Source organism: Endocarpon pusillum (genome assembly GCF_000464535.1).
Source record: "Endocarpon pusillum Z07020 unplaced genomic scaffold scaffold2726, whole genome shotgun sequence".
NCBI classification, from domain to species: domain Eukaryota; kingdom Fungi; phylum Ascomycota; class Eurotiomycetes; order Verrucariales; family Verrucariaceae; genus Endocarpon; species Endocarpon pusillum.
In genome coordinates, this window is record NW_006916229.1 from 80,247 (window position 1) to 95,698 (window position 15,452).

General features: G+C 49.8%; 6 protein-coding genes across 6 annotated transcripts; 4 read left to right on the forward strand and 2 right to left on the reverse strand.

The window, feature by feature from the left end:
• Positions 1-482: 482 nt before the first annotated feature.
• Positions 483-1,318, reverse strand: EPUS_07552 (uncharacterized protein; the record flags this gene model as incomplete). The annotated part of the gene is made up of 2 exons (XM_007803790.1): positions 483-635; positions 953-1,318. The coding sequence occupies 2 exons, from the start codon at positions 1,316-1,318 to the stop codon at positions 483-485; spliced, it is 519 nt and encodes a 172-aa protein (XP_007801981.1).
• Positions 1,319-3,294: 1,976 nt separating this feature from the next.
• On the forward strand, positions 3,295-5,404 carry EPUS_07553 (uncharacterized protein; the record flags this gene model as incomplete). The annotated part of the gene is made up of 2 exons (XM_007803791.1): positions 3,295-3,347; positions 3,397-5,404. 2 exons carry the CDS (start codon positions 3,295-3,297, stop codon positions 5,402-5,404), a joined length of 2,061 nt encoding a protein of 686 aa, XP_007801982.1.
• Positions 5,405-6,479: 1,075 nt separating this feature from the next.
• EPUS_07554 (uncharacterized protein) lies at positions 6,480-8,003 on the reverse strand (the record flags this gene model as incomplete). Its single annotated transcript, XM_007803792.1, has 1 exon — positions 6,480-8,003. The coding sequence occupies one exon, from the start codon at positions 8,001-8,003 to the stop codon at positions 6,480-6,482; it is 1,524 nt and encodes a 507-aa protein (XP_007801983.1).
• Positions 8,004-9,916: 1,913 nt separating this feature from the next.
• On the forward strand, positions 9,917-10,249 carry EPUS_07555 (uncharacterized protein; the record flags this gene model as incomplete). Its single annotated transcript, XM_007803793.1, has 1 exon — positions 9,917-10,249. The coding sequence occupies one exon, from the start codon at positions 9,917-9,919 to the stop codon at positions 10,247-10,249; it is 333 nt and encodes a 110-aa protein (XP_007801984.1).
• Positions 10,250-11,707: 1,458 nt separating this feature from the next.
• On the forward strand, positions 11,708-12,569 carry EPUS_07556 (Phosphomannomutase; the record flags this gene model as incomplete). The annotated part of the gene is made up of 2 exons (XM_007803794.1): positions 11,708-11,863; positions 11,913-12,569. 2 exons carry the CDS (start codon positions 11,708-11,710, stop codon positions 12,567-12,569), a joined length of 813 nt encoding a protein of 270 aa, XP_007801985.1.
• A 697-nt stretch (positions 12,570-13,266) lies between these two features.
• EPUS_07557 (uncharacterized protein) lies at positions 13,267-14,167 on the forward strand (the record flags this gene model as incomplete). Its single annotated transcript, XM_007803795.1, has 2 exons — positions 13,267-13,768; positions 13,830-14,167. 2 exons carry the CDS (start codon positions 13,267-13,269, stop codon positions 14,165-14,167), a joined length of 840 nt encoding a protein of 279 aa, XP_007801986.1.
• Between the last annotated feature and the right edge of the window lie 1,285 nt (positions 14,168-15,452).

Here is a 15,452-nt window from a genome sequence, read left to right on the forward strand (position 1 = left end):
TTGAGCCTCCCCGCAGTGATCGACAGCGCTAATTGGCACATTCTACACCCCTGTTCAGGTACGGAGGGGATAACGTGTTTGACGATTCGATTTAGGGCGCAGGATAGAACGCCAAGATGTGGGGCCGAAGATGGCATTTTGACATCTTGAAGATCAATGAGACATAGCAAGGCATTCCTGGCCATGAATTGTCACGTCGATTTTGTCACCATGAATTCGACTTTACACCACAATGTATGTTTCTAGCCGGCTGACAGTAGGATACTATATCTCAGGAGAATAATTATGATGCTTCTTTTATGCTTTAAATCTTTGTCTGTGGTACTACCCGGTGCAGAAACAGCGGCGTAACAATAGCCTCAATCTGAGTGGAGAGAAAAATGCTGTAGCATGTTCCTAGTAGTTTGGATGGTCTGCGACAGTTTTTCGGTTCGGCTCGTTATAGTGTGATGGACCATATTCCCGAAACTGGACTGTGACAGTCATGTGGACTCTTGAGGTGCAACATCTTCATCTTCCTTCTCGCTTTGGACCGGTAGATTCTGCTCTTGGTCACTGCGCCGGGCAGGATCTTGAGAGCAGATCCCTGTCTCATCGCCTCGACGAGTTGATTGTAAATTGTAAGTGAAACCATCCTTGTCGTCAGCATGTACACGGAGGTGGTTGAGGACGGCATGGATGTATCTGACTCAACGTGAATGGCGGGAGGCCTGCACAAACCCACTTGAAGGCGTGAAAGTACGACGACATGGTCTTGGTCGATCATGCTTGGTCGATCATGGGTGATTTCGGGTAGTTGACGCACGCTTGCATCTTTTGGAAGATGGACACATAGATGTCCGTCAGGCGACAGTAGCAGGAGAGGATCATCAATGTGGTTGCTTCGTCTACGTATAAGGGGGAAGCGGAAGATGGTCTCGAGCTAGTTCCAGCTAGTGACGAACCAACATACCAAGCGGTTGGGTGCAAGGGGCAGATGACAGATCATCATGCCCTGATCAGTGTCCAATGGCTTTGTGCTGGTTGAAGATCTTGCTGGTGTATTGGTTGCTGCATGAGAGAAGAGATTGACACCATCAATGAGTTTCTCGATAGGATGGAAAGTCTCATCGATAGCAAAGAGAGTCGTTCTCTGTGAGCTACGTGCACCACCCGATGCTTTCTCTGGAGAATTAGCGTCTGCCATGGGCAGGGAAGGAATTTTGGCAGCGTGCTCGTAGAGCGTCACATTCAGACTGGCCAGCTCTCTGATGGCGGTAGCAAGAAAAGTAGCCGAGTCCACAGCGCTGTCATTGTCGTCATGGCCTGGCAGAGACATGGTGAATCAACGGACGTGCACTGGGCGGCTGGCATAGAGAGTCAGGCCACTCAAGACTGAGCTGCTCAAAAATGTTGACTTTTATGAAGTCGTAAGAGATCCAGATTCATGGTCTCTATAAGCAACAGACGTTATCGCGACTAGATATCCGAGAAGAAGAGAGCAACCGGGTAGCAAGACAGCAGCAAGAGCCATGTAAAGGAGAGCAGAAACCAACCTGATTGTTCCAAAGCCCTCGACTCGATGCAGCAGGGTCAAAGGGTTGCAATGAGATCCGAGGTGCACTGGGACTGAATTTGCATGAATCTCCACGTTTGACACGTCGATTACAAGTGAATTGGCCAGATTTCCTGGCACAACGGAGCTTCTGTGAGTGACAACGACAACAGGCAAAGCGAATCTTGAGTGAGCAACTTGTTGCACGAAGCTCGCCCCTATGGGGAAAACTGAAAGCCATCATAGGCTCGTTGGTAGCGTAGAAAGACACAGAGGATGAGCAGTTCAGTCTGATGTGGCAAATATGCAGTGGATCCGAAGACCCAGCTACTGGAACTGACGGGTGGGAGGTGAAGTGAAGTACATACTGGAACCAAGGACCACGATAGACAACAGCATGTGCTCAGATTAGTAAGTGCTAAAAATGGTAGTACATGCCACACAAGAGGTGCAGTTGAATCATCTGTGCACATTCAAGGATGTGGAATATTTTAGGAGAGAGGCAGGATGCATAATACTGGTAGCTGGGGAACGGCGTAAAGAGACAAACCAGTTTGGCACCTTGTTATCAAGAGCATGCTTCCTCTTGAAACACCCGTCCTGTCCAGTTGATATTTACCACTGCCACACACATTCACCTTTCGGTCAAAAGAATAATACCACATTTGAGTGTCTTCCCCGAGCAGATCTTGGTCATATGCTTCGTCCAGCCCAACACCCTCCCAAAGCCTTTTGTAATCCGTTGTGTATTTGCACAGCTCATACCCTAAGTCTGCGGACACCAGGCTTGTATAGCTTGCTGATGGATGTGGCCCCCTTCCACTATCGATCGTCAAGGTTGAGCGTCCTGTCGTACTTTCACACAACATGTTCGCAAGAGCAGAAGGGAACAATGAGAAGCTGCTTGAGCTGTAACTAACCTCAGCAGACCCAAGACATGCTCTACTGGAGGCAACGTCTTGCCAGTATTCCTCAAAATTCTCATGCTGGCGGACAGGGAAAGGATGACGACACCACCCTCTCGAAGTGTGTGCAGCAAAGGCAGGCCAATGATCCTTCTCTTCTTCTGGTCCTATTACTTTTTCATTCGTCTTTTCTGATCTTCTGCCATGGCCACATCCGCAATGCCACTACCGCCGCGTTATGTATGGTGGTGCTGCCATTTGTCTAGTTCACATTGTCTGGGCGTCTTCCTTTTATTCGTTGCACCAGTGATCATGGTGTGCATCTTGATTGAGCTTGCTGCTTCTGCCAAGCCACTGAGGAATAATCAATGTCGCCAATGGAATCGAGGTCGCATCTTTCACGCAATCGTTTCCGTGGATAATCCGTGTTCTCCAGGCCTCTTCGTAGTCAAGGAAGATATCAACGCATCTCATATTCATCCTCAACGATATGAATCCGACGTGATCATCTCAGATCAAGCCCAGAGGTTCACAGGGCGATGGAAGGCTGCTAAAAGCATCTGATAGCTTTGGATCTTCACGTTTTCTTCTTGTTCCCGATACTGCATGATAGGTTAATGTGGCACAGATCTTAAATCCCGAGCTTGCCAAGACTCATGTCTTTCCGCCCAACTTGTACTAGTTAGTACTACTCCAAGCAGTTAGCGCCACTCCCCTCCGCCCGCACCTTGCGCTAAGCTAAACAGAGATATGACAACAACGGAGGGAACTCACCATCGACAACCACATAATGTCCAAATAATGGCCTCTTGACACGGATTCACCGTATCGTAAGTATTCGGATATTGTCGCGTCATGGATCCCTCAACTCGTCAAGAGCGACTGCGAATGCGCCAGCGCGGAGCTGGGTAAGTATGTCCTCCAACCGCGGTTGGCTCGAGCACTGACAAGTGATAGAACGCGTCAAATTAATGCTGTCGACTTCGGGATATCCTTCGATCCCACTCCAGGACGATCAGCGCGAAATATACCACAGCCTGCCTCTCAGAGGCGTCAATCGAGAACACCCCTGACTGCGAGGGGTGCACTGAGAAGGCCTTCGAGAACACCATCAAAAGGACCAGACCCAGCGAATAATGCAAGTTCCTTGGGCCAAAACTCTGTCCAGACATCAGCGCAATTGCGACCGGATATATACGATGGACCACTGGAAGAGTCAGAGACGGGGTCACGAAAGAGGAGGAGGTTGTCCATGGAGCAGGATAATGCACAGCTGATTACACCAGCAACATCGCATGCTTCAACCTCGAATCTTTCTGTGAATCGGTCTACGTCACGTAGACCATCGTCTACCCTTCCGATTGAGATCGCAGAGGTGGCAGAGCAGTCACAGCACGAAGCGAGTGGTAAAAGTCCAGGAGCAACGGCTGGAGGCAGCCCCGGAGCAAACAAGGAGAATACAGTCCCTGGGAATCGTCCCGAAAAGACTCCACGGTCGGTTCTGTCGAGGAAGATATCGAGGACAGGAGTATCTAGTATCAGAAGCCAGCAGAGCCGTGCCTCAAGAAGCTCGAGTCGTCAATCTGATGACGTTTCGCTGTTGTCGGATGCAGGAGATGTGGGTTCTGGGGATGAGGTTTTGGTCGCGGTGCTGGAGGATAGCGACGACGAGTCTCTAGATGAAAATACAGAAGGCATGTCATTGATGACTGCGCAAGGGGAATTACCAGACACAACCATGGAGTTGGTGGCAGTCCTGGACGACACCACGTTCAATGAAGACGGAATGGAACACCGCGACGTGATCGACCCAACTCTTCTTACTGAAGGTCAAGCAGAGACGCCGGCTTCTCGGTTGGCCAATATCAAGAAAAAGCGGAGTTCGATTAAGACCCCAAGACAACAATCAGGGGCACCAAGAGTCTCCCCCGATACATTACAGCCATCAAGCGATACCTCCGTACAGCAAGCGCAATCCGACCTTCCGAGTCCGCACCAAGCACAGTCAACACCACACGCCCATCCCGCCTCCGACGACAGCTTCTACCAAGCCAACCACGAAGACGACGACGAAACCTACCTGCAACCCACCTCACCAGCAATTCCAACACCAAAGACCGTAGCCAAAAAGCCTGCAAGGAAAAGGAAAGCCGTCACAAACCGCCGCCGCTCCTCCGCTTCCTCCTCAAAATCCAGCCGGCGCAAGAAAAAATCCACCGCCTTCCCCATCCTCACCCACCGCCTGACCAACACCTCCGCTCTCCCAACCATCACCGAAGAACCCGATGCCGAACACGAAGCCGAAAACTCCGACACCGGACCGGGCCAACAGCAACAGAAATCCACCAAATTTCCCGACCGTCCAACCCCCAACTGCGTAGACGTGCTCGCCCAATTCTGCCGCGAAGACATCGAAGCCGCTACCGACAACATCCGCAGCGGCAGCACCGCCACCAAAAACACAACAGCAGAAGGCCCCAGCAACACCACCAGCCGCGCAACCCACAAACGCAAGCGCACTGCCCTCCAAGCCTTCGCCTCGGAACTCGAAACGCGCCTCTTCACCCTCTCGACTGCAGTCGAGCACCGTCTCTCCCTGGAAGCACGGCTCAAACAGTCCGCGCGGGAGAAGAGCGAGATGCAGGCTCGATGGGTGGAGGTGCGGCGGGAGAGGGAAAGGGTTGCGGTGAGGATGGATGAGGTGAGGAGGCGGAAGGAGGAGAGGGGAAGAGAGCTGAACGGGGTCAGGGAGCTGAGCGAGATGCTGTTTCGGACGGAATTGGAGGTTGAGAGGGGACAGCGGCAGCAGCAGGAGGTGGGGGATGAGGGCTTGGAGTGGAAATTGCGGACGGTGGCGGAAGGGGTTAGTGGGAGGGTGGGTGGCGGTTTGCTCGAGAGGGTCAGGGAGTTTAACGGCGTGTTGGAGAGGTTGGTTGGCGTGTTGGATCAGAGAGGGACTTCATGACTTCTGCGTTCGAGGCCGCGGGAATGAGCGGCACGGTCATGAGGTCGGACCCCTCTATATAAATGTTCTCTGTTTTTCACGCGGAATGCGAATAAACGGAGGATCTCGGAACAGTAGATGATGATTTGCCGGTCTTGAAGATGCTTGTATTCCGCTGTCGGTACAAAGGCTGCCTGCCTGAAATGCCTTTCACCCACCTTTAAATCGTATTCCCCTGATCATTGAGCCTACTTGATGTGATATAAGAGCCCCATGGACATCATTCTATCGCTCGCGTCCAACCCGAGTCTCGAACAGTAGCCTCCTCGCCTTTCTCTTAAGAGCTAGCGACGAATTGGTTCACTAAGAGGCCACCGTGCTCGTACCCACCCTCACTTCGATAAGCTTCAAGCAAGCCTGTCCGTTTTTGGTACGCAGCGTACCTTGTTCCCCCAAGAGGAAATTCAGGTGTACAGACGAAGCACGAGCAAAACGTGTGGCAAAGCAATGCAGCAGAGCAATCACTCTAGGAGAGTATCTCTGGGCCTGGAGTACAGGTTCCTCCTTGATTGGACCAAAGAGTCGGCTCTCGACTCGATGCTGGCCCAGAGTCGACAGAGAAAACTGAGCTGCAAGTCAGCCTGTCCATCACCCTGGTGGATAATATCGCTGGTGCATAGCCGGTGAGGAAGTGAGTGAGTGTTGGGACCCTCCGAAGAGACGATACGAGTGCTGTCTCCTGATAGACTTGGGGAGCTGCTTTACGCCACCTCTGCCTCGAGCGAACGAGGAACATCAGACTAGGCAGCTGGTCAGCGGGCATAGCGACAGTATTGAACCGAGCGCAGCTTTCTTTCGCTGAACAGGATTGCGACTCAGGCGCCATGGATGGACGGCATGGAGAACAAGCGATCCGTCGCTCAAGGTTGAAGAGCTGCTGATGAGTCGGCGAGGAGAGCAGAGCGATTTCGAAGCCGTAGAGGGTCACCAAGCATTGTAGAGTGGACCTGACAGCTCAGGTACAATGAGAAGCCCAGGCTGACTTCTTCTTACCTGTCCATCCCATCCTGACTTTCTTTTACATGATTTTCCGCTGTCAATCAACCTTCCAATCCGGTACCTCGTCTTCCAACTCCAACACACCATCCTCATGCATCCTCGCACTAACATCTTCCGCAGCCTGCCACACTCTAAGAATATTCCCACCTACCACTTTCGCTACATCCTCATCAGTAACACCCATCCTTAACAGCTCCGCGACCAGATCCGGAAACTTGTCCACTCCGTCCATCCCCTCTGGTGTTAAGAGCGTACCATCAAAGTCACTACCAAACCCGACATGATCATAGCCAATCTTCTCACCTACATAGACGACATGCCGTGCAATCTGATGCAGCGTATTGTTCCTGGGATAGAAATCCGGAAGAACGCTGGAGTTCGGAGGTGGGGAACAGGAGATGAACGCTGATGCAAAATTAATCATCACGATTGAATTTGTCGCTTTGACTAGGTCAAGGATATCATCGTGTACGTTTCGGGGGTGTGGACAGATGGTGAACGCCGAAGAGTGAGAGAAAATGACCGGTGCCAGGGATGTATTGTTTGAGAGCACAGCTTTCTGTGTCCAGTAGCTGGTATGGGAGAGGTCGACCAGTATGCCGAGACGGTTCATCTCCTTGATCACTTGTCGGCCGGCGGCTGTAAGACCATTACGATAAGGCGGAGCAGGAACCGTTAGTCCAGTGTCGTTAGAAGGAATGAGGGCTGCGTCGGCGAAGGCGTTATGGCAGTTCCAGGTGAGAGTCGCAGCACGAACACCGAGACTGTGGTAGAGGCGCAAGGTGGTGAACGGGGAGGTCTGAGGGATTTGATGGAGACCTTCAATGGATATGGGCGAGACGAGTGAGTGGTTTTGATGAAACAAGTACAGGGCATCAGTAGGACTTGACGTGGCTGGTATGAAGATCTTTGGGTAATATGTTTGTATACGTCGGATAAGGTCTATCTGCGAAAGGGTGGTCGAAACCGATTGTCCATATACGCTGTCGGAGAAGTCATAAGACGCATTTGCGGGACACGGAACGAATGCACTCCAGAGAGCACCCCCAACCTTGCCCTTCCTCAAACGAGGAAGATCCACATGCATCTCCATTCCGCCTTTCTCAAACTTATCACGGAACTTCGATGTGTGGATCTGGTTCTTATAGCCAAAGCGAAGGAAGATCGCCAGGTCATTGTGGCCGTCGATCAAAGGTGTCCCGTTCAATATCTTGTCGACCCGTTCATTGATGGTGGATGATGGACGGCCAGGTACAGGCTCAGGAGAAGGCTGACGGTTTCCTCCATTGCCACCCAGCGGGAGTGCGATAGAAGCTATGAACGCGAAAAGGACGCCAAAGGTGAAGATGCTGCATATTGTGCTAAGAGCGGATCTATTGGAGGTTACTGACTCGGTACCATCGTTCTCCTCATTCTCCTCCTGACCGTTATCATTTCGATATGATGGAGGGGTTGATTCATAATTCACATTTATAAAGTCGTTAGGCTTTGAGTATCCATAGCCAGATATTTCTGGAGCTGGCTGGTTGCGTGGCAGAAGGGGATCCACTTCGGAAGACATTTGGATAGAGTGTGCCGAACGTCAATGCCAGTGGCCTCGTCCGGAAGTAGGTCAGGTTGAGCTGATACGATGCTACTACGAGTATCTATACCAAGTTAGTAGTACTACGTCATAAGAGTGGAGTGCCAAGGCAGACTGTGCTCCGATGTGACTTACCAGTAGTCTGGACTTACTTAACCATCTCCGCAAGGGTCTATGGCCTGCAGCGGCTGAAGTTGTGCGAGCAGTCTACATCCTACCACCAAAAGGTCTTGCACGGCCAGGAAAAGGGGTACATGATCAGTGAAGCGAACTACTTGCAGCATTGTAGTTTTGCGGGCCAAATACGACAACACAATGGCGAGGAAAATGAAGAAGCAGCGGCCCATAGCTCTTAAGAGCAGGCAATGCATCAGAGACAATGCCGAGTAACACAAGGAACCCGCAATCTTGCATCAGATGGAGGCATCCAGTAGTGCCTGAGTCCTACCGACTGCCTGGGTATTGTTTGGGTGAAAAGCCATCTTCAATGAGAGGGATGACGTGAAACGACGCAGCAAAGGTTTCTGCTCCAAGTCAAGATCGACCTTAGTGGAGCCTTCAGCGATGCAAGACCAGGAGCAAGAAAAAAAGGAGCTGGAAACTGGTCGGTGCACCGGTAAGAGGATGACCTAAATTGCTTGCTAAAGTATGGTTTGCTCTTAATGCGTATTTCGTTTATTCTTGTCAAACAACTATCTTTAAGAGCCAAAAATATCTACTCTCTTACAATAGTAACGAGTGAGACGATGGGCAGGGGGCAGGGGGCAGGGGGCAGAAAAACTGCATGATGCCTCAACATGACAAGTCTGCGGGTTGTGACTCAAGCGTCTACAGTGGTCGCGGGAGCTGAAGACAAGGTGAAATCAAGAAGGACCTAGACCGCGAGTTCGTACTCGCTCGAGCAGAATGCTCAAAGCTGTTGAAAACCATTCACAGCAAATCCTCTTGTCTGCTTGTCCAATCACAGAGTGATTGGTTCCTATACACTGATCAGAGCTCCTTACAAAGTGCAAAAATGAATGGATACTCTCCAGCTGAGAATTGAACTCAGATCATATCCGAGTTGCGAAACTTCTCGACAAGGATATATGCTACCTTTACACCACCGGAGACTGGAAGCATTTGCGCTATGAAACTATATCACTGCACACCTGCTAACTGGTGATAGACAGGAGCGTAGGAATTGACGCAACTTACAGATCCAGGAGCCAAGCGAGGTCCACAGCCGTGCAAGAGATTTACGCGCCATTCAACACTCCGAATCTCACGTTTGGAAAGTTTCGATCTCAGCCCAACACCGTCTAGCCATGATTACGAGTTTCACGATTAATTCGTGAAACTTGCATTCGAGTTCGGATCGACTTGCACAGTGCTGAATGGAGTGCATGAACTACTGGCGCTTTGGTGGCAATCAAAAGGATGACCAGAAACGCAAGCAATGCTAGACATATCCTACGAGATAGATATGCTGCATGAGATACAAAACACAAACCTTATGTAAGGTTTCCCCATATGTGAGGTGATGTCGGTAATCCTAATGAATACCGAAAGCCGAACGTTTGTCGCCTGGTTGATGACATAGTGACTGGTGCAGACGGTCGTGAACCTCCAACAGACTGCCGGGTCGACGAAGCCCATCTAATCAATAAACCGCTGGTGGCAAATACCTTCGGTCATTTAAGCACCTCTGGCACCAATACGGAAGGACGTCTCCTCTTCTCCCAGCAAATCCTTCAGGAAATAGCATATTTTCACTCGATTAGAGTTATGCATAGGAGCTATAGTTACCGATTTCGGACATGCCATATTGGGCAATACCTCAAGAGATTACTATAAGGGTACTCTTTGTTATCTGACTCCAGAAGTTTGGGACCTCAATCACAATAAGCCCGATGCCCCAGCATATGGTAATAGGCCGATATATGGGCGTACGCCGTGTCGACTTATCAGCTCTTATGCTACCGCCCTTGGTGTTGGGAGACGATATAACCCTTGACTCCTCGAACGAGGTCGAAACCTACCTGGCACGCATGAATAATGAGCATCTAACCCCTGAAGTCAAATCTATCCTACGACAGATGCTCTCTAGAGATCCAAGAACTCGGATCTCCGCGGCGGACGCCCTGGAAACCGAAGCCCTCCGATGTATCATCTCTGTTGACAATAGAGGTTCGGGAGACGACCCTGGGGCTGAAGGTAAAGGTCATAAGAGGATACGGACATGATGCATATGTTTTTTTCTAAAATACTAGGTAGTTAAAGGGTCTCTGGCGAGCACTGGACTATATCTATCTTTGATTCAGCTTTAAGCACAAAGATGATCTTACGTTTTTCGGTATCTTATTTGTCAGATTTATCTGATCTAGGTGCAGATAGAAATTCTCATCTGAGGCCAAAGCTTGACCAACAAAGTTGCACTCTCCATTCCACCATCCTCCTCGCCCTATGCGATCTTATGCAATATCTCGATCTCTCCTTTGCCTGAGCCGCCACCATTCGAGTCATTCTCTTTCACAAGCACGAACTCAAACTCCACCAGCTGGCCTTGTCGGTTTAGGCACATCAAACTCCTCCCATGAAACTGGCTCGAAGACAATCCCCTATTTATTCCTCATCCCATAAAAAGTTGTGGAAGTAAGTATCTGATCTGGTAAGGCAACACGGAACCGAAGCAGAGTCGAAGCCTTTTCTTAATATTCGTTCTTTTAAGGAGTGCAAACTTTGGATCAGTTGCATGACGAAGCTTTAGCTAATCCACTAAGATCAGACTCATTAATTTGACTTATTCTTTCTCAAGTGTGTCCGGCCCTGACATCTTGATCTCCTAGAGAGTTATCTGTTAAGGCTTCATAATACCATGGTATGTTTAGTCTCCGTATCCTCTATTAAAGGCCAAAGACTGTTTCGAGGATATGAATTCTGTTCACTCCGTAGCTCGTAGTGTGAAACTTCTCGGTAGGTTGAATAGGTAGGGTAGTAGTTGGTGGTAACCTAGGGGAATAACTCAGGTTGAAACAGGGCTGATAACTACCGCCAGGGCTCCAGGATCCAAAACTAGGCACTGGGAAAGGCAAAATTGGTCTTGAGGGTTAGAACATGGACAAATCTGGGATCCCACAAGACACGGAGGGCCGGCACAGGCACGTGAAGGCTTAGAGCAGGGCTGCATAACCATGGCTCAGGTCGCCTTATTCATTGCGTGGGCTAATACAGCAAGTCCTCTGGTCTGGAAACGGAATTGGCCTTGAGTGAGGTCAGTTTTGGCGATAGCATAGGGCGATTCTGGCATAGGAATCAAGGTGACATTTTAGAGTAGTGCAACAACGACCTAAGCAGTATATGAAACATTCCGATGTGCACTTAATAATCACCTCCAAGTCTGCTTCCTCATTTCAGTGATCAGTGAGCATCAACTCTTCTTCATGGGCAATGTTGAGTGACGGGCCACTGGAGGATTTATAAATAAGATTATGGGACAAAGTCCCTTGCATTTGACGTGATTCAGTAGTTCCTGGCTTGCCCTGCCCAATGACTCAGAATTTTGAGGCCACATCTCCATTGGAAACATGAATCTCAAATTCGTGTCTTCTATGCAACATCTTCACAAGTCTGCTTAGTGCTGAATAGGCGCCCCGAATACTTCTTACACTTCGTCTTTCTTTACATTCCTGAAGACTCTAAATATGGCTGAGCTTTATCCTGATCTCAAAGATCGACCAGTCAAAGAGACAGTATGCTTGTTTGATGTTGATGACACTCTCACTCCAGCAAGAAAGTCTGTGTCAGCTGAAATGCTGAAGCTACTCTCTGCACTCCGACACAAGTGCGCAATTGGATATGTAAGTCTATAGATGAAACCGCTTCCCACGACAAGCTAAATGTTCCAAGATTTCGGGTAGTGACCTGCCAAAACAACAAGAACAGTTGGGCACACCCTCTCTTCCCGTGACCACGCTTTTTGATTTCTGCTTCGCCGAGAACGGCTTGACCGCTTTTCGTTTGGGCCAATCTCTACCTTCGAACTCTTTTATCCAATGGCTCGGAGAAGAGAAATATCAAAAACTTGTCAAATTCTGTCTACGATACATCTCTGGATTGGAAGGTTTGCCAGCAATGCGGGGGACATTTGTGGAGTTTCGGACCGGGATGATCAATGTCAGCCCTGTTGGCAGGAATGCAAGTTCGAAGGAACGAGACGAATTCAACAAATGGGACAAGGAGAGTGGGTGCCGAAAAAAGATGGTGGAAGCACTACGAAAGGAGTTTCCCGACCTGGGCTTGACATTTTCCATTGGTGGCCAGATTTCATTTGATGTATTTCCGCAAGGGTGGGACAAGACATATTGTCTGCAGCATCTGGAAGCAGAGGCAGACACGAAGAAGGGTCTCTCTGGTATTAACTACAAAACGATTCACTTCTTTGGCGACATGACTTCTCAAGGTGGGAACGATTACGAGATCTTCTCAGATCCGAGGACGACAGGGCACACTGTGAAGGGACCAGAAGATACCATGAAGGTCTTGAAGGAGCTCTTTGACCTGTGACGAGCGAGCATGTTGCATTTCATAGTTAGCAGTGGCGCACACAGGTCCATATTAGAAAACAAAAAGGGAGCATCAGTAGCCGAATGAATTTTCAGCAAACACAGCCAACCAGGATACCTCAGAGATCACACGTGTACGCGTCAAACACCCTAGTTCTTCATCTCATCAAGGATTCTTGTGGCGAGATTGTATCTGTGTTTCCCCACCCAAAACACAAAACCAAAGAACACACAATATAGTTTATTAATTTTAATTCACACCAACAACCAACTCAGCCCATATGGTGTAGTTGGTTAACACCCGGTCTAAGCTGTCACTATATAGCAAATCGTAATCGGAATCGTACCCGGATTTGTGTGACTCGTAGATAACCAACGGTGTTGACAGTTGCCTCAGGCTCATTGACACGTCCAAACCCAAAAAATCCTCTTAAGAGGGTTTCTCCTGAATCTCATGGCCTATCACCACAGATTAATGTGGCTGGTAGTTCGGAGATTCGAGGTTTTTGTTATTTTTCCAGTATGGAATATAAGGAATTCGTTTCTTACTGTGGCTGTTCGAGCATGAATGCTTCCATCTTTTTTTGGGGTGCGCTTGGCATCGGACCTCTAATGGCCGACATTCCCTGCATTAGTAGGGCCCAAGTTATTTTGCCTGCTGTTGTTCCCATCCCCACTTCTTCGATACATCCACAGTGATGGCAAACCATAGAGCAGTCACAGAAATTCCGCGTTTCCTCCTGCCGAGGATCACTTGGTCGCAAGTTGTTGCCAAAGGTGCGACATCGCAGCTGACTCCCAAGGTCCGCACGCATGTCAATAGACCTGCTCCTCCACCACTACATCGACTACCGCAGATACGCCCCCTTAATATAATATCTTCCCCCCAGCTGGCGCATATTACCCATCAACGACCAGCCAAGTTTGAACGGCCAAGTGTTCAGCGGATTCCTGTGCCAGCGAATGCCCCCCCTATACGTCACAATGGCGTTTATGTTGCAACATTCAAACCTGCAAAGAGAGCCTTCTCAACCTCACGGTCACACCAGAAAGATCATCATTTTGACACGCTCAAATTCGTGCAAAGGCTGAAGGGTGAGGGCTTTAGCGAAGAACAGGCAGTTGCAATGATGCGAGTGCTGAACGATGTGATTGAGGAGAGCATTCAGAATTTGACCAGAACGATGGTGCTGAAAGAGGGTGTGTACTCCAAACATACCGTGCTTTGCAAAGAGGAACAGCTGATTCGGGTGTGATGCAGATGCTGAAAGAAGTGCATACACACAGAAAGTGGATTTTGCCAAATTGCGATCGGAGCTCATGAATTCCGACTCCACGGAGACACAGCTAACTCGATCATCACATGAGCGTTTAAGCTCCGATTTGGCAAAGTTGTCCAGCCGCTTACGCGACGAAATCTCCCGGACACAGGCATCTGTCAGACTCGATCTCAATCTGGAAAAGGGTCGTATAAGAGAGGAAGCAAACGGCCAGGAGATGCGGATCAAGGAAACGGAAGCAAGAATTGAGCAAGAAGTGGCTGGGTTGAGAGAACGGGTCGAGGCAGTGAAATTCTCGACGCTCCAGTGGTTAATGTGAGTATCTTCCCTTTGCTCATCTTGGGCCTGCCATCTGCTTCACGTTTTGCTCCGGAAGCTGACTTCGCGACAGGGGTGTATGTACAGGCACGGCTGCTTTGATACTCGGTGCTTGGCGCTTGCTCATGTAGCTGTCCTCTCACTCTACCCATATTGGAAGTGGGAAGTCTAAGCTGCCGCGGACGGCATGACGCATGGGTATCCTCCCAGCGACTCGATATTACATATTCCTTGCAAATGCCAAGGCAGCTCTGTATATACGCCAACGCAGGATTAGCATTGAGGCACTACGGTGCGACAGGGCAAGAATCTTATTATCAAAGGCACCTGTGTCTCGACTCCAACCGAGCAAAGCTCTTGAAACGTCCATACGAGTGTTCATCAACACAGCTCATAGTACGATGCAGTGAACAAACCAGACTTCGCACTTACAAGACTAAGTCAGGAACGATACGGCGTTGCTTCATCCAGGCAGCCGAAGACTTTCTTTCGTCCAGCGCCGGCAGCTCAAACCTACAACCGGTGCGGAACAATATCTCGTACTGCTTTTTTACATGGGGACCCCACCTTCCCTTCTCACAGGCTACGACCCAACAGGTCAAAGTCTAGCGCCCACGCTTAAAGAGACTCCGCATGGTACAATACCCTGGGGGCTTTGGTTGAAGGGTACATGAGGACAAGCAGCGGCTTCTAAGCAACAGTTCTCGTGGTGGATGGAAACGCGTGAATCTGGGTTGAACCTGGAAGGGAATTATGTCGGACAAGCCTCCGGAGTCTTCGAGTTCAAGGGGATACACCCGAGGCGGATTCCGCTATACATAAGGGAGTACTTTAGCATCACGCTATACTTCATTAGTATTACATGCAGATCACCGTATCCGGTTGTCACTGATCCAGGCTTTCTCAAAGTGCTCCCAACTTGACGTAAGTTATTTCATATCCGCACGAACGCCTGGGCCACCCTTTCGTCGAATTTCTCCTCACCAGTCCTCACAGACCAGCCATCTTCCTCAGCGCCACATTGCCAACCGTCCTCCCCTCCCCACTAATTCCAGGTCCGTCCTTGAACCTCTCACCATCTTTGAGCGCCAGATCCGTCAAAACCCTACCCAGCTCCCTGGTCGGGCTCACCATACTCGAATACAAGACCCTGAAAACCGGCATGATGTAGGATTCCCACTTCCTTATGCCGGTGTCCCTCTTCCCTTCCGTTGCCTTGGCCACCGCCGGGTCCGCACCAGAATCTACGCCTCCAGGTCGTGCCGAGTAGACCCTCAGATCCGGAC